General features: G+C 46.7%; 2 protein-coding genes across 2 annotated transcripts in view; one reads left to right on the top strand and one right to left on the bottom strand.

The window, feature by feature from the left end:
- Positions 1–1,583: 1,583 nt before the first annotated feature.
- On the bottom strand, positions 1,584–16,566 carry NCSTN (nicastrin). The gene is made up of 17 exons (XM_060032618.1): positions 16,418–16,566; positions 15,075–15,179; positions 10,985–11,108; positions 10,432–10,553; positions 9,862–10,007; positions 8,959–9,109; positions 8,555–8,664; positions 8,143–8,295; positions 7,366–7,470; positions 7,105–7,182; positions 6,065–6,237; positions 4,490–4,592; positions 4,280–4,375; positions 3,886–3,973; positions 3,467–3,621; positions 3,015–3,227; positions 1,584–2,386 (listed from the first exon to the last, which is right to left on the bottom strand). Exons 1-17 carry the CDS (start codon positions 16,500–16,502, stop codon positions 2,264–2,266), a joined length of 2,130 nt encoding a protein of 709 aa, XP_059888601.1. The 5' UTR covers positions 16,503–16,566; the 3' UTR covers positions 1,584–2,263.
- A 53-nt stretch (positions 16,567–16,619) lies between these two features.
- Positions 16,620–23,997, top strand: part of COPA (COPI coat complex subunit alpha) — a 50,289-nt gene continuing 42,911 nt past the window's right edge. The window contains exons 1-4 of the mRNA XM_060032607.1: positions 16,620–16,767; positions 19,525–19,638; positions 19,827–19,900; positions 23,630–23,710. Of these exons, the coding sequence (XP_059888590.1) occupies positions 16,728–16,767; positions 19,525–19,638; positions 19,827–19,900; positions 23,630–23,710 (309 nt within the window). The 5' untranslated portion in view covers positions 16,620–16,727. The remainder of the gene's footprint in view (positions 16,768–19,524; positions 19,639–19,826; positions 19,901–23,629; positions 23,711–23,997) is intronic.

Genomic DNA, 23,997 nt, shown 5'->3' with positions numbered 1-23,997 from the left:
ATCGCATGCGGTCTCCAGGACACAGGAGGTGGCTGGGGAGGAGTTAGACTGTGGTCTCAGAAAGAGGGCCCCAATGGGTTATCTGGGGGTCTATTGCCCCTTCCATGGAGCCTGGTCTCCTCAGGAGACATGTTTTTTGGTTTTGTAATTTCTTTTTTGGGGGGGAGGGGGAGGTAGGGGTAGCATGGAAGGCGGAAGACAAGCTGGTGCTGAAGATTCCTCCCCAGGAGGAGAGCGGAGGACAGAAAACCCTACATCCTGTACCCTTCTCTTGCCCACCCCATCCACTGATTTTGCCTAACTCTCTGCTTCCCTGTTCAGCGCTCTCACTGGTTCTCAGCCACTTCCTCGCTTCCAGAAGCTGCCAGCAGGATGAGGGAGCTTAGCGCTCTGTCCACTGGGAGACCTGTTGGCCGAGGGAGGCATGGAGTGGGCCCAGGCGATGGTGGCAGCTGTGCTCAACTCCCGCCAGCACAGTGCACAGCTTCTCCAGCTCAAACTGGGAGGGGTGTGGTGGAGGGGAAGCAGCGGGGTATAGTTCCACACCCCAGAATCCCAAACATGCCCCCTGAGGGAACTTGGAGAGAAACCTCGAGAAAAATCACCTCCTCTCAGCAGGATTTGAAAAGGTAGTCTAATCAGGAAACTAAGAGGAGTGCTTGGGACTCTGAAAATGGCCAGTTCTTTTCCACCTCTGCTGTCTTCAGGCACGTTGCAGACAGGCCCTTGGCCAGCAGCTAGCGGAGAAGGCTGGCTTCAGGCGCCACTCCCACCGGTTCGCGTCCCCCCTCAGTTGACTCAGCCCCTGCCCATCATCTAGCAGTTCTGCTATCCTCCAGAATCCTGCCTCTGTGAAGACCCAGGGAATGAGAGTATCTCCAAAGAGCAGAGATTCCCTTTCTAGAAGGGTCCAAAACTACCCGTTTTGGTCTACAAAACGCCCACTGACAGCACAAACCGCTTAGCGTGCCACCCAAGGGCCTTTGTGACCTGGCCCCAGCCTGCCTGCGGATCCTCACGGCTCGGGAACACTGAACAACCTACCATTCTCAAGCGTGAGCCACACCTTTTCTTGGCTCGATGCTTCCACACCTGGTGAGCTCTAAATCACCACCCAAGTGCCTCCTCCTCTCTGCAGCCTTTCTAAATGCCACCCCCACTGCCCTGAACCCCTCCATGTGCTACCAAAGCACTCTGGAGAGGCTGCAATTTCTCCATTTACTACACCTAGTTGTGAGTGTATGTTTCTCCCTTTAGCCCAAATGTGAGCTACTCAAGGGTCAAGGCTGCTGTATCCCCTTCATCTCTGGACCCCAGCCCGGGCCTCAGGTAAGGAGAGAAATGTCTGTCGAATACAAAGTGGGAAGAAACCGTGCTAACGTCGCTCTTGTAGAGGGAAACCGGGATTCCAGGGCTCCACAAGGAACCCTTCTGCCAGAACTTCCACTGTTGTTGACAGAGCCTTACTACTCGGGCTCTCTGGGGACTCAGAAGAGAGCATGTGAGGTTACGATTCCACGACTCCAATCTGGGATCACTGAACAAGGGGGCTCAGGAAGAATAACAGGTAATGGTACAGGACATGTGGGAGAGTCTGTTTTAATGAGACTCGTTATTTATATATTTGTATACATGTACACGTACACACACAAAAAGAAAAAAGAAAACAAAAATAGATATTACAGCTTAATAAAAATTACAACTGAGCACTGTGGGCTGGAGGTGGGATACCCACCCAGCAGCACACCCACCCTGACGTGCCATCTAAGGGCCTTGAGACGGGACAGCAGGAGGGAGACAGGAGGCTCAGCCCACAGATGGCTCCTGTCCTCCTCAGGGCTTCCTTGCACTTTGTTCCTGGCATTCACCCCTTCATGTCCTTCCTGGTCAGGAAGGGGGCGAGGGGCGGGGAGCAGAAGGAGGTATAAGGTGGGACGGAAAAAGAAGAGGGATCCTGAAGAAGGGAAAGTTAGGGTAGGTAGCTAGGAGTCAAAACAGGAGCAAGAAGCTTCTATTTGTCATCCCAGGATTTGGCAGGGGTGAGGAAGAAGACACAGGGAAGGGGAGATGGGAAGGGGAAGATGGGGGCGGCAGGTAACTCGTTTCTCTCTCACTGTCTCTTTTGGGCAGTTCCACTTTATGTTAATGTCAGTCCGAGCCAGGCCCAGAGAGGTTCCAGTGACAAACTAGTGGTTTATGTCCCAGTGGGATAGATGATCTAGGAAGTGAACTGCAGAGCTGGCAGGAAAAGCTGGGGTCCTCTTCAGTAAGACACAGATCCTGGTTCCCGGGGAGCAATGAAAAGGACATCGGCTTTGGCATTGATGCAGTAGGTGACGACAAGAGAGAAGACGAGGACGCCGAAGCCCACCATCAGGGTGATAAACTGCAGGAGGGGGTGGGCAGGGAAGGAGAAAGGTGCTCTCAGAACTCAGTGTAGTTGTGGGTAACTGCTCGGGGCTGGGAGCCAGGGCACTGGAATTCCAGAGCTGGCTCCAAGCACCAACTACTGAGCAATCATAGGCAACGTCTCCCCATTTGAAAAGAGGAGTAAAGTACCTCTGTCCTTGCTTCTGCCTTTTTCACTTAGATTTTAAGCATCCAGAAGGTAGGGCCCACGACTTTGATTCTCTTGTGGCCAATTACGTGACTGACTCACTTGTGACAGGTGCTCAGTAAGTTATTAGATTGACTCGTCCTAGCGATGGCTCGTGGACATACCGGATGGGAGTGGAGCTGCGGAAGGGCTACATAGGGTCCACAGGGGAAGGCATATCTCTTTGGGTCTCCATGGGAACATATGTCCAGAATGAACACATACGTAAACTATCAGTGAAGACAAGCTTCCTAATGGCGCATGCTGGCTGACCAGGGACAGATTTGCAGCAGGTTTTTGTGGCAAATCTGGGGCAAATGGGAGATGGAAGGGGGTAAGAGACAAGAGGCAATATAAAGAGGTCAAATAGACCTCTGCCACCTCCCCCACGCCCCACCCTCCCCAACCCGTGTCTCACCTCCAGCTCTTTGCTGGCTATCAGAAATATCCGGGCGCGGATGTCTTTCCAGCGGCTCTCAGTCCATGTAGAGTATTCAGTAGAGCCCCACTGCTTCAATTCAAAGGCAGGGGACAAGGCCCTGGCGAGTCGTGCCGTGGAACGCACACACCGGGGACGCCGGTCTGTCTCATTGGAATTCAGAGGGCCCTGAACCCAAGCGTACTCGTACAGCTGCACAGAAGACAGGCCACAGCAAACGGGCTGACAGGATCCTCTCCCTCTCACTCCCTTTACCCTCTAGATGGTCCGTTTTTACCCAGGTTACTGCCTCTTCAATACTCAAGTTCAAAGGGCTACAACCCTCCACCTCTCCTTCCCAATCTCTTGGGTCCAATTGGGCCTAGGAGATCCACCAACTTTCCCAAGGGAAGGGGACCCTTGGGGCGCCTCCAATGTCCACTACCACTCACATCCTTGTTTTCAGTGGGGACTTTACTCGGATCCTGGCACTGCTCTCGGGTAAGGTCGATCACCTTGCCAGTCAAATTTGCCAAGGCATACTGTACAACGTAAGTGGTGTTGGTGGGGCTGGAGACGGCGATGTAATGCTGAAGAGGCCCGTCACCTGACCAGATACCACAAGGGAAGGGAGGATTTGGTGGGTGGAAGGTGGGGTGCAGATGGGCAGGGATAGGAAGAGCCCAGGGACAGGCAGGAGCCAGAGAAGAGAAAGTTAAGAGAAAACGATCCAACAGATATCAGGAGGAAGAAAGGAAAACAGGGGGTAAAGAAAATAGGAAAAAGGAGAAAGGAAAGATTAAATCAAAATGATGACTTTTTCTCTATCCCTTCCCTTCGTTAAGGGTCCCATCACACACCAGGTGCTTACCCAAGTAGGACCTGAGGTCCGGCCTGAGGATAGACTGGAACCACGAGTTGTTGGCTCTAACCAGGAACCCATAGAGCAGGCGGGTAACCTAGGATTGAGACAGGGAGAAGAGAGACCCCTGTGACTTGGAGCCCAAGGAAAGAACTATTAGTGGAGATCCAGTCATGGGGTAGGAACCAGACTGGCCAGACACTGGGGTTGGGGAGACGGTGGCTGGTCACAGGATGCAGACGAGGCTCACCCGAGAGCTCTCTGGGGCATCAGTGATCCTCACCTGCACATCCAGGGCCGCTGAATGCCAAGGTTTGGGAAACTAGGCAAGGGACCAGGATAAAGGATGGGGTAGCCTGCTGTGTAAACAGACGGAAAGGAGCCAGGGCCCACTTGCTCTTACCGTTTGGGGATCGGCCTGAATGGTGTCGCTGAAGTTGGTTCCTCCTGCGAGCTGGTACAGTGCACGCCCCAGCACCGTGGCCACACCTGCCAGAGCCTGTAGTAGGTGAGGAGGTGGCTGAATGGCCCAGGTTCTCTGACCTCCAACACGAACATGCTAGCCGTCTGCACTGTGTTCCCCACGCTCCCACCCAGCCCGGGTGGGTGCTACCTTGGCAGTATCTGTCACAAAGTTCAGGTCCTCTTCAGGGCTCTGTCCTTCAGGGTAGGTCACATTAATGTTCTCAGCAGTGTCGTAAATGCTCTGGTAATAGCTGCCAGGAAAGCCAGCATGAGCCTTGGCTGCACTCAGCCAGGGCCCTGCCCTTTCCTCCCTCAACTGTCCCTTCTGCAGGAACTTGGGATCTCAGTTTTCCTCATACAGGGAGGAGGGAAGAGAGAAAATCAGGATTCCACATTGAAAAGGCGTAGAGAATGGCGAAGTAGGAGTGAGCGTGGGAGTGCTTAAATACAAAGACTCGCCTGACCGACAAGATAGAAAAGGTAAATAAGATCACAATGCAGGAACCGTTCCTTCCTGGGAGATCTTTAAACGTAAGAGACACTTCCGTGTCATTTGGGTCGGAGATACAGGAGGGTGGCTAAGACGACTCTCAGAGAACCCTGCCATACGTTATCAGAGCAATCATATGATTGTTTCAATGTACATTCATACTGAAGGTGGCTGGGAGTAGAGGGGGACGAGCAGGTCTGTCCACAAATATGTAACACTACACTGGGTCAAGCCACCCTGATGCTCCTTGGGAAGCCCCAAGACAGATCTTAGAAGAGAAGCTAAGAGGAGAGCGCTCCCAGCCTCTACCATCACTGAATGCCTGCCCCCCACAGAATCAGGTCAGCCTCACGGCCAAGTCCAACATATGTTCAAATGATGAATCACCCCTCACCACAAAGTGATACAGAAGACAGGTTTGGAGAAGAGAGCTGACCCTATGTATCAGAACCGTCACCGCCCTAAATAAATGAGAAGGTGCTACTGGGTGGGGGCTGGAGAACCAGAGCTTATGCATTTTTACTCAGAAACTCACTTGGCCTGTTTTGAGAAGGGAAGGAAGGCTGGGGGCTTAGCAATCCAGCCTGAGTCAAGTCCCCTGCTACCCTAGGCCTCAAGTTAGGGGCAGTTTAGAGGTGCCTAGGACCAGGAGAGGGGTGATTACCAGGGCCTCATCCTTTATTGCTGGAGCCCCCTCAGCTGTAGGGACATTTTTACACCGACACTGAACCACGCGCACTTACCACATGGCAAGAACATGTTACATTTCACAGAGTATGAGTACTGTCTGCGGCACCCCTGGGCGGGCCATAGGCACCCTTGGGCGGGTCATAGAGAGCAGGGACAGCTCTCTGTGCTCCAGCCAAAGAACCTCCAACATCATTCCGCCGTGCGTTTGAGATGATGCCCTCTGCTGGCAGCCCTGGGGAACTCAGGCCCCTGGAGAGCTTTGGAGAGGTGGAACCACAAATGAGGAGGATTGTGCTAGGAAAGGGCTCAGGGTGAGGACTGTTTTCTAAGATGAAATGTCAAGTCAAACGCGGGGACCAGGTTAGATGTGAAAAAGACACTGAGCAAAGAACACAGATTGACCTGAGATTTTGGTGAGGGTCGTGTGGGGACAGGGGCGAGCAGTGATCTCTCTTGACACAGAGACATTTCTCTCTATGGACCTCTGGCTGCAGAACAGATTCTCTTTGGGAACAAAGAGGACGCAGGCTAGGTGACTCTTACTGGTTTTGGAAGACAGCAGAGTGGTCAGCAAGAACAACGCCAGAGATGTTTTGAGCTCGAAGAAATCGCTGCAGAGAAGATGGTGGGAGAGGCTGGGACCGATTCAGCCTCCTGAGGACTACAGTAGGGACGCCAGCACCACTCTTCTCCAGGGTGGTCAGGAGCTCCTCCACCTGGGGGATGAGGGGCATTAGTTGATGGGATGCACTGGGGAGAGGAAGCAGGAAGGGTCTCTCTTAGACCTGAAACACTCTCTACTTCAAGTCCCCAATCTGTTGAGCAGCCTTAAATTCTCCTAGATCTAAATCCTTCAAGCCTTTTGGGATCAAGGCTCTCTGAATTTTCCTGCAGCTCCCACCATCCTGTTTAACTTACGGCACAGAGAAGTAAGAGGCCTGTGGGTTCTTTTTTTTCATATTTACACGTAAACCCCACTGTCCTCAGGACACTGTCTTATCCTCAGCTGATGTTTTACTTATTATTTGCTGTGTAGAACTGGAGGAGCAAAAACTAATACAAAACAATGCTGAATGCCACACCAGTAGTCCACTCTGTAAGGGCTGTAAGAAGCCAGAGCAGGGATGACACTGAAGCTGGCATGGGAGGAAGAGGACCTCAGGGAAAAAAACAGACCTATTTTGAGGGAGAGAGGGTCTTGAACAAGGAGTGAGGAAAGTGGAAGACAGTTTGGGTAGGGAGTTTTACACAGCCAGGATGAGGAAGGGCAGCCAGGACAGCTGGGTCCCTGGGGCAGCAGGAGAGAAAGGAGCCACTCACATCCTGTCCTTAATGGGCAGTGATAGTTCACTAGGCACCGAATGATCAGAGGACCATCCATCCCAGGGAACCAGTGACAGAAGCTGAACTCATGGTTTTTCCCGGGGAGCTGTAGCAGCCGGGTGTTCACCCTTTGGCCAACACCCAACCTAAGGTCCTGTTTCACAGGCCCTGGAGGCTGGTGCGGATAGGGCCAGGGCGAGAGGGTGCCCATATTCTGAGCTGTTGAAAGGGGAAGTGAGGGGAAGAGATGCTCAGATTACCTGGTTCTGTACAGTTTCATTTTTCTGAGACATGGGGTCTGTGTGCATCCAAAGCTCTAGTGAATTTCTTAAGGCCACCTGAGGGGAAGATGAAGAAGCAACATTTATAATTAGTCTCCCATTCTGGCCCATATCGGGGAGAAAAGAGTGGGATCAGAAGTCAAGGGAAGAGGTGGTGGCACCTGCAGTGGGTACAAGAGAACAGCAGAGGTGAAGCTTTAGGAGGTAGGAAGGAAGGGGTGGAGGATACATGCTGCACACCTGTCCCAGCTCCACGAATGAGTCAATGTTCTCTAACTGCACAGGAAACTTGCCATTTTTCATATCGTAGACCATTCTTGAGCTGCCAATGTAGTCAAAAGTTTCCTGAGGGGTGGACATGGGTGGGAAAGGGAACAGAGACTCCAAAGTGTTAGGGCAGTCTCAGTGCCTTGGGGCCAGATCATCAAAGCTGTAGCTACAAAGGTTACTGTCTGTGTCATCTCAACTGCTGTCCAGCTTAGTCATGTGACTCTGCCCTCCTCCCTAGCCCAGCTCCCAGCTGTGGCTATGCCTCACATGTATGTGTCACAGGACTTCTCGAGCCCAGACGTGGGGAGAGCAGCCTAAGTGGAGGCCCAAGGCAAACATCAGCTGCTAACCGTCTGCTTTTTGCTTCTCCCCCACCTCGGCCGACTGAGCCACGGCTGCTGTTCCTTTACCCTAGGGCCAGTCTGTGGTGGCAGTGGGGAGAGGCAGGAGCCTCAGGGCTCCTGGGTGGAGGTGGCAGGGAAAGGGTCCAGAGAATGTAAAAGAATGTTTCAAATAGACCGTATCCGTGGGGGAGTGAGGGAGTTGGCAGTATACCAATTCCAGGTCAGGGTGCAAAGGCTTCCTACAGTGGGGGAATCTGAAAGGGAGACACACATAGACACATCTAGAAGCTCTCTGGTGAATAACCATTAAGTCAAGTGCTGAGATCTTCCCCAAACAATGGCCACTCCCATCTTTACCACCCGCTCCTTCCCAGCCATCCCACCCCAGCCAAAGAGCCCTCACCCCTTGGAAGAAGACAAACATGACATTGCGGGGCAGCGTGGTCACATCGGGCGCCTTCTGCAGAGCTTCAGCTGCAGCCAGCTGAGTGACGAAGGAGGCAACAGCACTTTCAGCCCCTGGGGCCACATTCCAGAAAAAGGAACGACTGTCCAGCTGGGCATGGCAGACAAGGCAGGGGAGGTACACTTTGAAAATGGAAATTCGGGGCAGGCCCCAATCCCCCTCTCCTGTTCTGGCCAAGAAAATATTCATGTCCTGCGGCGATGGCTAGAACCCCGGAGTCCCACAGCCCAGATCCCTCTCTGTCTGAGGCTCCCCACTGTAGCAACTCAGACACCTCATATGCCCAAAACAGGCCTGCCTGCCCTTTCTGTGCCAGCCCCGCTCACCCTGATCAGGGGCCAACACTCACCCGGGTGGCAGCCACCACAACCTTGTCATCGGGCTCCAACGTCTCAGAGGTATTTACAGGCTTAAGCATGCTCCATACGTTGTAGTCGGACAGGGGGTCACAGACGATTTCTGAGCAGGACACAGACAGTGAGAGATCAACAGGTAAGGGAGAAGGTAGCTACAGAGAAGGCCCAGAAGACCTCTCTGTAAGTCATTTTCTGTCTCCACTCTTCCACGTTGGTTTCTCTGCCACCGTCCACTTCTGGGACAAGCTGCCTCGATTGTGTAGAACTGTTTCCACTTCTCCCACCCAGTGCTCCCTACCTGTGCCCACTCTATCTCGATAGTGGTCTCACCCACATTCCCTGGCCTGACCCCTCCTCCCCACCCCAGGGCACCCAGCTCGCCTCGGACCTGTCCTACCTGGGTTGATGCTGAAGGAGCTCTGGATGAAGCTGCGTCGCATGCAGGTGACGGTACTGATGACGGCGTGCATGTGTGAAAAGAGCTGCATGGCGCACAGTGGGAAGGCCGGTGCTGAGCCGTTCTGACTCAGGTTGTGATCGCGGTAGCACTACAAGGGGAGATGAACCCTGATGAGGCAGCTAGCTGTGGAGTCCATCCCATAACCCCCAGAAGGAGGAGGGCCCAGCTCCATTCCCACATCTGTCCCTGAGCTAAGTTGTCCTGGTACAACCACAGGACCTATAAGGTCAAAGAGAAAAACTCACCAAGAGGTGCCAAGGGGCACAGAGTCAATGACTTAGTTGGGGCAGATGAAATTACCCTATACCAACAGCCTGCCCCAATTCGGAGCTTCAGCCACTGTTCCTAATGTGATTTGCTGTAAAGAGCACCAAATTGAGAGATGAAAAATGAAATTCAAGATGTTTGCACATCAACTCACCATGTAACTTTGGACAAATCTCTTAACTGCTCTATGTATCAAAATCAGAGAACATTAGATTAGAATTAGAGAACATTAGAGCTAAAAAGAATTTCAGAAATTACTGAATTGAATCTCTCAATTTCTAGTCCAATGCTCTTTCTTACCACACTAAGGGTTCTTAACCAGGACTTTATACCTTATCTCATATTAAGTATTCTTTATGTTTTCTTCCGGTCTAAATGTTATATTTAATGCTATTAATTTCAGGCAGGAGAGAAGACAGGGGAATGTGAGAAAAATAAACCTCTTGGCTCTTCCTGGAGCAACTGTTTTTCAGAGGGTGTACTAGCAGAATAAGACTCTCTCTAAACAGGAGAAGAGCCTAAAAAATCATTCTCTTTCTAAGTGGAATTGCTAGGAGCTGGCAGAGTCATTACCTGCTTAATGACATTGGTTTCATTTTCATCTTCAAGAAGGAAGATGGGGAAACTGAAGTCTTCATAAGCCAAGCCATCGCCCAGGGGGTTCCATGCTATCTCTCTGCAGTGAGCAAACTCTGGCCCATAGGAGTTGGAGTAAACACCTGAAAGGGAGGACAGGGGATAGGATGTTGGGACACCAAGGACTCAGGGACCAGGTAAGGAAGGTGGGCTAGGATATCATAGGATTGGGACTAAGAGTTCTGAAGGAGGCGGTGACTCAAAGCAAGTATCAACCTATCACCACGTACAGTAAAACAGACACTGGTATCAGGGAGCCCTAAGCTGGGCAGTCAGGGATCTGAGCATGTGACAAAAAGGGAGGATGGAAGGTAAGCAGAAGAAAGGTGAGCAAGAGAGAGAAGGGATGAGTGGTAAAGACAAAGAAACGAATCTTCTGTTTGAGTCAGTTGCTCACACTATACACAGACAGACGCACACCTCTTCCCAAGCCCTCCAAGATGTGAGAATGAAGCAACAATGAGCTTTGGGTGACAGCAGGCTCCCCTGATCCCTTGGGGCTCTTACCAAACCCATCATTGGGACACTGCACACTAGGAGAGAAGCCTGAGGCAGGACTGGGCTTGGCTAAAGACACTGCAAGACCAGCAATTCGGCTGGTTCTCCCCTTCAGCTTCTCCATCAGATTCCTGGAATAGGGTGACAATGCCATGAACAAAGGCAGGAAGGTTATCAGGCAGCCCGACACCCTGCCCCCTAGGATGGAAACAAATGGGGAGTTAGGGGAATCAACACTGTCGACTCATTTCTTGTCTTTTAGGTCTCTTAGCTTCTGAGTGAGAACCATGACCTGATCTGAACTCAGGGCTTAATCTCACCTACGCTGTCTCTGTGCACCCCTTCTTCCTCCCTGGGGTCCGTATTCAACTAGAGCTCTACTTACAAGGTCACCGAGACGATTCCTTTTAATGGCCCATCTTTTCTTCAGAGGATCACTCCACCCCCTGCCCTGATCGGACCAGGGCAGCCAAGGGAAGTTTTCACTCACAAGTGTGAGGACTGTTCACTGACACTTCCGCTCTCTGGATGCATTTCCTCAGCAGGAACACAGAGTTCTTACCTGGTAAAGAGCGTGCCCTCCAGCAGGACCACATAAGGGGGGTTAGGGCCATCGGTCAACACCCACTGTAGGTCTTCTTCCTTCTGTACTACGTGGATAACCCCTGTGTCCCCACTAACGGAAGCTGCCAGAACAGAATGGGACAAATTAAAGCACCCAAAGCTGACCATTCTGACTTTGCTTCACTGACTCTGCAGATCATTTATGCCCCCCACAAAATGTCACAAGACATTGCGTAATGCAGCCAACTCTGGACTGTAACTGAAAGGCTGAATTGCCCTGGCTCCATTTGAAGGCTACTAGGAGGGAATGGAGGACAAAAGAGGCCCGAAGTCTACTCATTAGAGGCCTTGTTTGTTAAATGTCAGAAAGGCTCGACGATCTTCATTTTCTTGCCCTCTTCCCTCAACCTCATTTAGCCACATATACAAGATTCTGTAACAGCAGACACCAAAGTCTTTACACATGCATTTTCTCCATGAAATGGCAGGATCTAGATCTCAAGCTTAGAGTTCTAGCACTGAATCTTCCTTTGTGAAAACATATGTGTAGATTTCCTTGACCTCATAGCCTCCTTGGATCTCCATTCCTTTGCCCTATTTGGAAATGACTTTACTTGCTTTTGGCCAGTTTTGGGAAAGGTTAATCAAGAAGTTCAAGGAGTTCTGTAGAATAGTTTCCCAAACGATGGGCCTTGAATAGATTAGGTGTGCTGATATCGAGTCCTCTCATTGCTGGGGACCGAGGGTTTCCAAAAACCCTACACTGGTCACCCCAGGCCAGGAGCAGACTCATCCATTACCCCAGGATGCTCCACAAATATCATTTTCTTTTATTTTAAACATTTGTTTATTTATTTGGTTGCACCTGGTCTCAGTTGTGGCAGACAGGCTCGTTAGTTGCGGCATGCACGTGGGATCTAGTTCCCTGACCAGGAATCGAAACTGGGCCCCCTACATTGGGAGCTCAGAGTCTTAACCACTGCACCGCCAGGGAAGTCCCAAATAACATTTTCTGTATGTTTCATGACAAAGACTGGAAGGCACTGCTCTAGAGGATGGACAATCCAGTCCAGAATGACTTGAGTTCTATGTAGCAATACCCTCAAGTCCCTAGTGATCCATGTAGACATCCTAGGGTCTCCCCACAAGTTTTCTCCCCACTCAAAACTGGATGTGTTACTCATAAATTGTTTTAGAGCAGTACTTCTCAACCCTGGCCACATATCAGAATCACTTTGGAGTTTTAAAAAATAGAGATGCTTGTGCTTTACCTCAGATCTACTCAATTTAAATCTCTAAAGGTGAGACCCAAGCATGTGTAATTTCAAAACACATCACATGGTCCTTTAGTAGGCATGAGAATTATGGCTCTAAACCAAGACACTGGAATACTTGTAACTTGCAAGAGACAAAAACCACAGATACTTTTCAGACTGCCAACTACGAAGAATTTTTCTCCCATGGGATCTGGTAAAACCTAGATATAGAAGCAGGTCCCCAACATTCAACTAAGTCATATATAGCAAATACTTCAGAAGTTCATGTTGATAGTGATAAAACATAGAGGAAAATCAGAATCTGGAATAACTCTGGTAAAGATTTAGCTACCAAATGGCAGTTCTAAGTAAAACAGCAGACAACAGTGCGTGCCACAGCATTTAAAACACAAGAAAAGGAAAAGCTCATCTGGCAGATAAAAAATATGTAACTTCAGCTCCAAGGAGGACAGGAAGAAGACAAGCTATAACACAGGCCTGAAAAAACCTGGATGGGACACTGGGTTCCCACTGGTGACTGTGTAGTCTTAAATAACTTATTTACTTTCTCTGGTCCTTCAATGAGGAGGAGATTTTCCACCCCTATTCATCTCATACTGTAGGAAAAGAGTAAAAAAGGAAAGAAAGGAAGGAAAGTAAAGAAAGCTACAGGTAGCCCCTTATGAACACTTTTAAAAGGGTCCAACAGAAATAGAGCATCAGAATCAGAAAATCAAATCTAGGTCTTTCTCTCCAAATTTAAGCGGGTGTAGCTTGCTCAGGATGGACAGATATGAAGTAAGACTGAGAAATAAGTATGTTGAAAAGGAACCAAGATCTTAATGAGGAAGTGTCCAGAGTCCAGCCCCACTGTGTTGGCACCAGGCTTTATCTCTAGAGGCTACTGCTTTGCTTCCCACAGGGCTGCTCTAAGAACATGCAGCAGAATGACTCATTCCCAAAGGGGATATCTTAGAGCTCAGCTTCAGGAGGATGTGGGCCTAGCCTTTTGCACTAGACTGGGGTTCCAGCAAGACCAGCAGTCTGATCTCAGCCCACACTGGACCTGGCTCCCTTCTACTCACAAATCTAGTTTAAGAACAAAGTCCAGGGACCTCCCTGGTGGTCCAGTGGTGAAGAATCCGCCTTCCAATGCAGGGGACGCGGGGTCGATACCTGCTCAGGGAACTAGGATCCCACATGCCGCAGGGCAACTAAGCCCATGCGCCACAACTACTGAGCTCACACACCTCAACAAGAGAGCCCACGTGCCTCAAACTACCAAGCCCACGTGCTCTGGAGCCCACATGCCTTGGAGGCTGCACGCCACAACTAGAGAAGAGAAAACCCGCAGGCCACAACTAGAGAGAAGCCTGTGCGCCACAACAAAGACCTGACATGGCCAAAAAAATAAATAAAATACATAAATAAAATAAATAAATATTAAAAAACAAAACAAAACAAGGTCCAACAAAAATTTAATTTGGGGGCTTCCCTGGTGGTGCAGTGGTTGAGAGTCCACCTGCTGATGCAGTGGACACGGGCTCGTGCCCCGGTCCGGGAAGATCCCACATGCCGCGAAGTGGCTGGGCCTGTGAGCCATGGCCGCTGAGCCCGCACGTCCGGAGCCTGTGCTCCGCAACGGGAGAGGCCACAACAGTGAGAGGCCCGCGTACCGCCAAAAAAAAAAAAAAAAAAAAAAAAAAAATTAATTTGGGACTGTTTGGAACCAGTTAACCTACTCCCAGTATTTCCTGTAGTAAGGATATGGACAATTAATGTAGAGTATAGCTAGGGGAAGGATGGCTAGAAAACTAGTAATTGCCACCTTGAGCAAGTCCTTCACTTCCCACTGTCTACTTTTCTCCAACCAAACTGGAAGGTTTCAGACAATCACACAGTCCTGCTGAGACCACACTCAGCATCATCAATAAACACCTATTAAAGGCAGTCTGACTTTCAGTTTTGTGCACTTATATTCTAACCATTTTTACAGGAGTAAATAAATTCGGAGGTAACCAATTTGATGACGAAGAAGTCAAGATCTGACTCTAAGTTTCCTGCATCCCTGCAAAACTACATTCTGACAAAGCTACTATCCACAGAACAAAATCTGAAGATAAGGTTAAGCAGCAAAGGAACTAGGGATTCAGCCTTCAGATTACAACTTTTTTCCCTCTCATAGTTTTATAACCGTACCACATTGACAGGGTAGCCTGTCTTGGAACACATTTACAAAACATAAAGACAAATCTAAATCCTTTACTATTTCCTTTTGTAACTATTTGGTTTCTCGATGCCTTCTTCTTCAAAGAGTTCACTGCCTTAAGGAAGCCCATTTTGGTTCCAAAAAGAGCATTCAGAGTGCAGGTGATGAGTGGACTTCACAGAATAAGAGGCTTTTACTCCTTACAAAAGACTATAACTTTCTATCTAACCAACTGGGTGGTTAAGAGTCCTGGTTTAGAACTTAGACCACTGGGGCTCAAAGCCAAGCTTCATCACTTAATAGCAGAATGATCTTGGAAAAGTTATTCAACTTCACTAAGACTCAGTTTCATCATTTGTAAAATGGGGGTAATAACAGGACCTACTTATGGGGTTGCTGTGATGGTTAAATGAGATGTACATGTAAGAACCTTGTATGTAGCATTTCCTAAATGTTTGCTCTTATTAACTATCTCACCTGGTTTGACAAATGGTTCTCTATCACCTACTACCCACACCGCCTAATTTGTGTGCTACGACTCCCAAGCAGGACTTGGATTATTATACCTAGGGCACAGACTGAAATATCAATGGCCACGAACACAAATCCCAACCTCAACTCACACTGGCAGCCAATCTGATGAGTAGCGTTGAGCAGACGGACACAAGGAGCTGTTTTATTTAAGGGGATGTAGATCTTCTTCTCCACTGAGTTTCCTTCACACAAACCTGATCAGAAGATAAAAAGTATAAGAAGAAATTGAGAGACAATGGTACTAGCCTTCATCATGTCACAAATTTGTTGTATGGCTTGAGTATATCATACTTTCTAAAATGGGACTAATGTCTATTCTTCTCACCTCCTGGGCACATTATTGGAACAAATAAATGCACCCAGCTATGTACCACAAAGAGTTACTACAAATCATAAAGCAACTGACATTGAAGCTAAAAGACAAAAAACTTGATTTGTCAAAGGAAAGGTATTTAACCTCAGGTGTACCTGCTTCTGGTTGCATGGACAACCACACTTCTGCTTTTCTCTTCTGTATGTACATGACTAATTAGTTAATAAATGGGTGCCAGTCTAAGAATATAGATCACAACAGCAAAAAAATCTTCTTGAGACGTTTTTCCAGGGGTCTGAATGGAACTGGGAGAGAAAACTTATGCCAAACACACTGTCAGTTAATCTAACATCAGTAAGTCATTTCTGTGTGCCCACAGTGTGAGGCAGCTAGTTTCTCCTTTGGGGATTTTTAAAACAAACAATCTCAATTTGGGGGAAGATATCGTCGTGGTTATAAACAGGCATGTTTGTATTTTAGGGCTTGACCAACTAGAAAGCCATATACCAGAAAATAAATGGGTGTAAGCAAACACCTGTGCACATTATAAATGGCTAAAGTTTCTTGAGTCATTATTTCACGGCATAGACAGTAAAGAGAACTAATATCTTACCTTAGTTTCACTTTATTGATGGGACAAACTGAGGTGAAGGACAGGGACGCGGGTTTACAGTGGAATAACAGAGAAAGAAATAAGGCATTTACCTTCCTAAGCGCCGCAATGCACCCACAGAACCAAGCGCGTTTATCTTAAAAGTCTAAACGCACTGGGAAGAAAGCTGAACGCTAACTAACACCTGTCCTTTCTGATTGTGCGTGGGGTGGCTGGGGCCGTGGGGGAAACGAGATACCCGGACGAAGTAAGAGAAAGTGAGGCTGGAAGTCCAGGAAGAGGCCTGGAGGAGGAAATTGGTCTACACGACGTGCCGCGGGGGAGAAGGGACCTTCAGGTCCAGGCAAAGGGGGAACTTCTGTCGTGGGAACGAAAGAGAAAGAGGATTTACAGGGTGGGGGGACGGAGGGGCGGCGGGGACCAGAAGGGAGACGGCAGCGCTCGGGCCGGCCAGATCCGGAGGATTCTTCTTACAAACTGGAGCTCACGGGCGGGGTAGGTCTCACCTGCCAGTAGGACGCAGAAAGACACAAGGCGAAGGAGACTCCGACTTCCCAGGTCGGCCACATAGCCGCCGCCATCTGTGGCCATCTTGCGTCTCGGTTGAGCGGAAGCCTTGGTTCCCTCCTTGTCCGGCAGTGGCCTCTCTAGGCCAACAATGGCGCCGTCTCTGTGGCCCGGAGCTCCTGGGGCCGGAAGTTCGTGTCTGGGGAACTTCCGGGAGTCGCGGCTGGGGGACGCTGACGTGGAGGCAACCAAAGGACAGCAGGGAGTGTCAGGGCTCGGATTAACAGGTCGAAGCCGGAGATCTGAAGGATGCTAACCAAATTCGAGACCAAGAGTGCGCGGGTCAAAGGTAATGGAGATTAAAAGGGGAGAACGGAGGCTGGATGTCAGGGGCGGGCGCTGTCACCGGGGAAGAGAGAGAAGGTAGACTTAACGGGCTGAATTGGGCCCACCGTGCGAACCAGAGGAAGATGGGACCGAGGGAGGTTAGGCCTGGCGGGCGGTTCACCTGCAGTCCTGTCTTCTTTGGCGTGCCCTCGGGATTTGATTTTCCTGTAGTGGTTAACGAACCGCAGGAGGTTCCTTAGCTTCGCTTCTCTTCCCCTCCTCTCCTGGGGCCTGTGCCGCGACTTTTATTCTGCTCCCAAGGCCCTGTGACCTGTTGGTTTTTTGATGATTGTGTTGTAGAGAGTGGCCCTGGGGATCGAGTCTCGACCTCTGCTATTCGTGTCCAACTCTAGGTTTTTCAGAGACGAGCACTGGCTACCTCTCTTAAGGAGGCCTTGGGCTGCACCGTATCAACATCCAGTGCCTCCATTGGGCTCTGTTGCCTACCTGGAAACAGGACATTGTTAAGTCTCAGTTTGCACAGGTTGCCGGATAAAATAGAGGATGCCTAATTGGATTTGAATTTCAGATAAAAAGCGAATAACTTTTTAGTATTGTTCACTTTTTATCTGAAATTCAAATTTAACTGGGCATCTTTATTTTTATTTCCTGAATATGACAACTCTAAAACTTGTGCATCAGTGGATGGAGGTGGAGGACAAACAACTGAAATTGCAATAGTAGTCTCTTAGAATGTTAGAATGAGAAAGGCAGAGACTTGGGGAAAAGATTTGTATCTTGAATATTTAGTAATATAAAATAAAAAAAATTTTAAATGTAGCATAGTAAAGTGGTTAGAAATTTGCTGTTTGGAGTCAGGTGGGCTTGCTTTGGAATCCTGAAACATTCGGTAACGAACTGCACGACCTTGGGCAACTTAACATTTCTAAATCTATTTCCTCATCTGTAATATGTGAATAATTAACATTCTTTTATAAAGAGAATTGAAATGAGAAACTATATGAAAGGTGACTGGCGTAGACTCAATAGCTCAGAAACTGGATGCCATTATTAATGTAAGAATAGATTCTGAGCAAATTCTAAGTCTCTTGGGAATCTTGGTTATGAAGAAGAGTACCATTAAGAATTCCTGGATGGTTGAAATGGGTCTTTATAATCCTCGAGTTTCTCTTCTGCTCCTAATTTCTTATCGGGCAGTAGGGAAGGAAAGTCGGGGTGGGGGGGAGGATATCAAAATATTTGAGAGTAAATATCCATTAATGAGTGTTCCTGTATATAACGGGGGGGGGGGAATGAACAACCTAATGGAAAGTTTAGAAGAAGAAATTAAAATGTTCAATAAATAAATGAAAATACTCTTTATCTCACTAATAATGAAAGAAGTGGTCTTAGATTAGTAAAGCAAGCAAAACAACAAATAGGTGATAACATCCCATGTTGACCAATGTGTGCAAAATGGGTACCTTCAGAAACTTGGTGAGACTGTATGTTGATACAGTCTTTTTGCAATCAGATAGTATCTACCAAAATGTTAAATACACATACCCTATTCCTGAACAATCTCATTTCCAGTCTTTAGCCTAAATCAGTAATAATGCAAATAGGCTAGATTATGTGTGGAAGCATCTTCATTAGGTCCTATTTTCTGGTAGATAAAAGTTAGGAGAAAAAACTTAAATGCCCATGAGTAGAATAATTTTAAAATGTGGTGCATTTATACCTTGCAGTTATTAAAAAGAATGAGTCTACATTTATATGTACTTAAATGTAGTGAGATCCATTGTATATAGTTAAGTGAGGAAAGAAGTTTGCAGAACATTATAATGGTATCTCCATTTTCATAAAATGATATGGATTGCATTAAAAACCTGAAAGACTACAGTCCAAACTGTTAGCAGTTGATACTTCTGTGGACTTCCATTTCCAGTCATGATGGAGTAAGAGAGACCAGGTTTATCTTCCCACCTTAAATACCTGCATAACTGAACAAAATGTGTGAAACAAAGGTTTTCAGACATTGGACAACAGGCAGTGCGAGAGTGATTCTTGAGAGAAGGGAAATAAACAAGATGAGTCCTATGATTGTTTTAGCTTACTACCTGGAGAGAGTTTCCAGGCTGCAGTACAGGGAGGGGGGAAGAGCCCCGTGGTCTCACTGAGGAGACAGAGTTTAGAGTTCAGGGAAGTCAAGACAGCTAGAAGTTGCTGGGCAAAATACTAGAGAAGAGGGAGCTGCACAGAGAACCGTAGAGTTCTGCAGGGGATCCTGTCAGGACTTTGAGTACGAATCTGCACATGCATGTGAAGAAATGACCCAAAGCCTGGGAAAGAACCACTAGAGAGGAGAAGGCAGAACAATCCCATATTGAGCTCACATACTGGCCAATACAGACCTCCTGATACTACAGGGCATGATATAGAGATTTCAAATGGGTATTGCTTTAATAGTGGTGCCAAATTAGACCTAAGCTAAAGGCTGCTATGGACCCATCCTAACAAAACTTAAAAAGCAAGCCTCAGAAGGACCAACTAATTCCAAGTAACTGCATCCTAAACCAAAGCCCAACGGTATCTAAAGAAATATAACAAAAAATCCAGCATGTTAATACCATAAAATTCACAATGTGTGGCATCCAGTCAATGAATGTATGAACCCAGGGTCAACCTAGCTGTCCTGTTTTCTTATCAGAGTTGGCAGGAGGTGACATCGTGGGGCTTATTTAGCTCATTGGATCATTGTCTGTTTTTTTTCCCCCAGGACTCAGTTTTCACCCCAAAAGACCCTGGATCCTGACCAGTTTACACAATGGGGTCATTCAGTTATGGGACTATCGGATGTGTACCCTCATTGACAAGTTTGATGAACATGATGGTAAGATAACAGTTTCTAGGAGGAAGCTAAAAGAGATATAAATACTTATTGTCTTCTGGAGTAGTTTCAACTTTCTTTAGGATTATAGAGCATGGGAGGGATAGAACTGGAAAATTCTGAATAAGAATCACCTTAGAGACTAGGAAGCATAACTCTCTTTAACGTGTGTTGCCTGCCTTCTTCCCCAGGTCCAGTACGAGGCATTGACTTCCATAAGCAGCAGCCACTGTTTGTCTCTGGAGGAGATGACTATAAGATTAAGGTATAGAGGGTCTGTCATGACTGGGAGTAAAAGACAGGCAATGTGAAGTTTGGGAATTATGGAAGGGACTAAAAACCCAGACATCTCATTCATACAGAGCTCAGGCTTTTGACATTATCCAGAGCACTTATCCAGCAGACATTTATTGAATGCTTACTGTGTAGCAGGCGCTGTTTTATATTTTTGGAATTCAAAAATAAATAAGAAATGGTTTCTGCTCTGAAGAGCTTTTGTTCTAATGGAGGAGTTAAATATATAGCCAAATAATAGCGTGTACAGTTTAGTGAGTAATACAATAGAGAGATAACCAAAGTGAAATAGGGAAGGACAATGTCGGTACAAAGACAAAAAGATATGACATAGCTGGATACATTTGAGAAACTATAATTAGTTTTGTGTGGATAAAATCTGGACAAAAGGTGAGAGAAGGAGCAGAAGATGAGAAGGGCCAGATTATGGAGTATCTCTTTGTAGTGCTCAGAAGTTTAGATGTTATCATACAAAAAACAATGAGTCATTAAAGGCGTTTAAGTAGAGGAGTGACATCAGATTCACATTTTTTTGAAAAGGTTACTTGAGTGGCAGTATAGAGAAAAGAGGCAGATACCAGTTAGGAGACTCTTACAAAAGTCCATGTGGGAAATGAACAGAGCATGAGCTTAGGCAGTAACATTAAAAATGGAGAGGAGATGGGGGACTTCCCTGGTGGCACAGTGGTTAAAACTCCACGTTCCCGATGCAGGGGGCCTGGGTTCCATCTCTGGTCAGGGAAGTAGATCCCACATGCATGCCACAACTAAGGAGCCCGTGTGCTACAACTAAGGAGCTGGTTAGCCACAACTAAGGAGCCTGTGAGCTGCAACTAAGGAGCCCATGAGCTGTAACTAAGAAGCCTGCCGGTCGCAACTAAGGAGCCCACGTGCTGCAACTAAGACATGACACAACCAAATAAATAAATAAATAGGACTTCCCTGGTGGTGCAGTGGTTAAGAATCCGCCTGCCAATGCAGGGGACACAGGTTCGAGCCCTGGTCTGGGAAGATCCCACATGCTGCGGAGCAGCTAAACTCGTGTGCCACAACTACTGAGCCTGCGCTCTAGAGCCCACGAGCCACAATTACTGAGCCCGCGTGCCTAGAGCCTGTGCTCCACAACAAGAGAAGCCACTGCAATGAGAAGCCCATGCACCGCAACGAAGAGTAGCCCCCGCTCACCACAACTAGAGGAAGCCCGCACACAGCAGTGAAGACCCAACGCAGCCATAAAGAAATAAATGAATAAACAAACAAATAAATGGGAGAGGAGACGGTTGCATCTAACTGAACCAGAAAAATTTACTTCATGAAAAAAATAGTCTTCATAAGCTACCTCAGGGAGTTATAAATTATACAGAAGAACTTAGGTGACAGGCATGAAAAGTGACAGCTGCCTGTAGAGAAAAGAGGCATTAGAATTATAGGAAGGACAATTCTTTCTGGTTTCTAGGTTTTAGGCACTGATCCTGGGGGCAGTTAGTGGAAGCTCAAATCACCTGGTAGGCCTCAAAAGCTCCTAAGGGTATCACTTCCTTGTAATATTTCTAGTAGAGTGATGACCATTAAGTATTAATAATGGTTAACTTGGGTTCCTTATGATCTGTTTAAGAGAAAGACTGAGTGACATTGAAGAAAAAATTGTTTTTCCCCAAATCATTAAATTTTTGAAAAGGAGTTATCTTTCATTTGTACAAAATATCCAGATCAGTAGAGCAAATCAGTAGAGACAGAAAGTTGATTAATGGTTGTCTGGAGTTTGGTGGGGGGTTGGGAGAAAATGAGGACTACTAATGGGTATAGTTTTCTTTTGGGGGTGATGAAATGTTCTAAAATTTATTGTGCTGATGGTTGAACAACTATGAATGTATTAAAAAAAACACTGAATTCTATACTTTAAATGGGTGAATTAGATGGGATTTGAGTTATATCTTAGAGCTGTTATTAAATGAAGAAATTAGCTAGCTGTTGGGTGTGTACTGCTATTATGCTGTGGTTTAAATTTTTGTTTCTCTAATGAAAGTGGGATTGTCTCGAAAAGTTATGTTTATGGACCATAATATTGTTTGCTATACTCAGATAAATGTAATATTAGTGTAATCCTGATTTACAAAGAGAAAGACAGGAATTACAAATGGCCAAGGTCTAAAAACCCTATAGGTCTTTCAGAATTCACAGTGCTGGAATTTGATAGAGGACTATAAAGGAGTCAAGATAGTTTGAAGCTAGAAATATGAAAGTTTAAAATACTGAACTCTATAAGAGGAAAAAAAGCTAGTTACAGGGCTTCCCTGGTGGCGCAGTGGTTGAGAGTCTGCCTGCCGATGCAGGGGACACAGGTTTGTGCCCCGGTCCAGGAAGATCCCACATGCCGCGGAGCGGCTGGGCCCGTGAGCCATGGCCGCTGAGCCTGCGCGTCCGGAGCCTGTGCTCCGCAACGGGAGAGGCCACAACAGTGAGAGGCCCACATACCGCAAAAAAAAAAAAAAAAAAGCTAGTTACAGAATAGTATTTATGGTATGATCTAATTTTTGTGTGAAACTCAAACTCCACTGTGTACATGTATATTTATTTATAGATGACTCAACAGATGAAGGTGAAGGTACTGGAATATTTTCACTTTTCATGTTATTTACCTTTTCTCATTTCTGCTGCACATACCTTTTGAGCATGTACTAAGTGTTAGCTGCTATGTTAGGTGCTAGGGGTATAGTGTTGAGCATGATGGACAAGGACTCCACCTTTAGGGAGCTTACATTCTTTTTTGGACAATCAGACTTAAGGGTTATTCAAATTTGTTACAGGAAATGGGATTACCTTTTGTGATTTATGAAAGAAAATTTAACAGTTTTTAAGTAAAAATAGGAAAGAATAGTAACAAGCTGGCCTAGATAGATTATAAACAAGCGTTAAATGTTATAGAAGGAAAAAAAGGCATCTGACCTCTTATTTTTACATTTTTGGGAGTTTTTCTGGATGGGAAGTGTGAGCTGTTGTACACTTATGGTCCTGGTTTCAGCGTCTTCCTCAATTGTGTCCATTGATGCCTGATACTTTGGTAGTTGGCTTAATTTCTTATCTGAATATGATGTTTTTCTGCTTAGCTCAGCCTAACTGAGCAATGCAGTATTTTCCATAGTGATGAGTTAAAATATGTTTGCATGATAGATGAGTACAGACCATGAATATATGGGCATCATTTGCCATCAAGTTAGGAGTCTAACAAAAGATGATGCTATATATTATATCATTGTTTCCTTTGCAGTCATATCCATCCTACTTTGTCTTATCCTGAGCTAAGGTGATAGGTAAGCACTAAGTAAGGGATCTGTATTCAAGCGAAGAACACAATAATGCAGTAGAAAGAAGAATTTCAAGTTGAGCCTTAGATAAGCATCTTGTCTTACGTTATCAAATACAGATGGTTTCTTACCAGAAAAAAAGAAAAACCTTTCCATAATTTTATCTTTAGGTTTCCCTAGCCTTGCCCTTTTTCCCTCCCCACATTTTGTTTAGCTGACTTATATTTTCATTCATGGTCTTTTCCCCTCAAACCTTAAACAAGATTCCCTATCAAGATTCTTACCTATTTAAAAATGACAAAATATAAATCCAAACTTGTTTATTGAGAAACCTGGGCCTTATAGAGGTGCAAGACCTTATGTCCTATTCCTTAGTTGAATTTTTCTCTTCACAGGTTTGGAATTACAAGCTTCGGCGCTGTCTCTTCACATTGCTTGGGCACTTAGACTACATCCGCACTACGTTTTTTCATCATGTAAGTAGCCATTGTGGCTCTTGTTTTAGAGCATTCTTCAGTTTCCCTGTAGGAATCTTCTACTTGCTCCTCAAGCATCCATGCTTTGATAACAGAATTATGTTATTTGTTCTTCTAGGATCTGTGAGGTGTTGACCTTTCTGCTTTGTTTCCTTCTTCAAGAGGAAGCACTCAGGGTTATATTTGAATTTAATTTAATTGGATTCAGTGGGCTTTATGAGGAAGGCATTGATTCTCTGTAGGGAAAAGCAGAGATTTGATTTTAGGTTTGCTGAGCTAGCACACAA

The sequence above is a fragment of the Delphinus delphis genome, chromosome 1, assembly GCF_949987515.2.
Source record: "Delphinus delphis chromosome 1, mDelDel1.2, whole genome shotgun sequence".
NCBI classification, from domain to species: Eukaryota; Metazoa; Chordata; class Mammalia; order Artiodactyla; family Delphinidae; genus Delphinus; species Delphinus delphis.
Note: the sequence above shows the minus strand (reverse complement) of the source record. Positions and strands in the feature narration are given on the sequence as shown.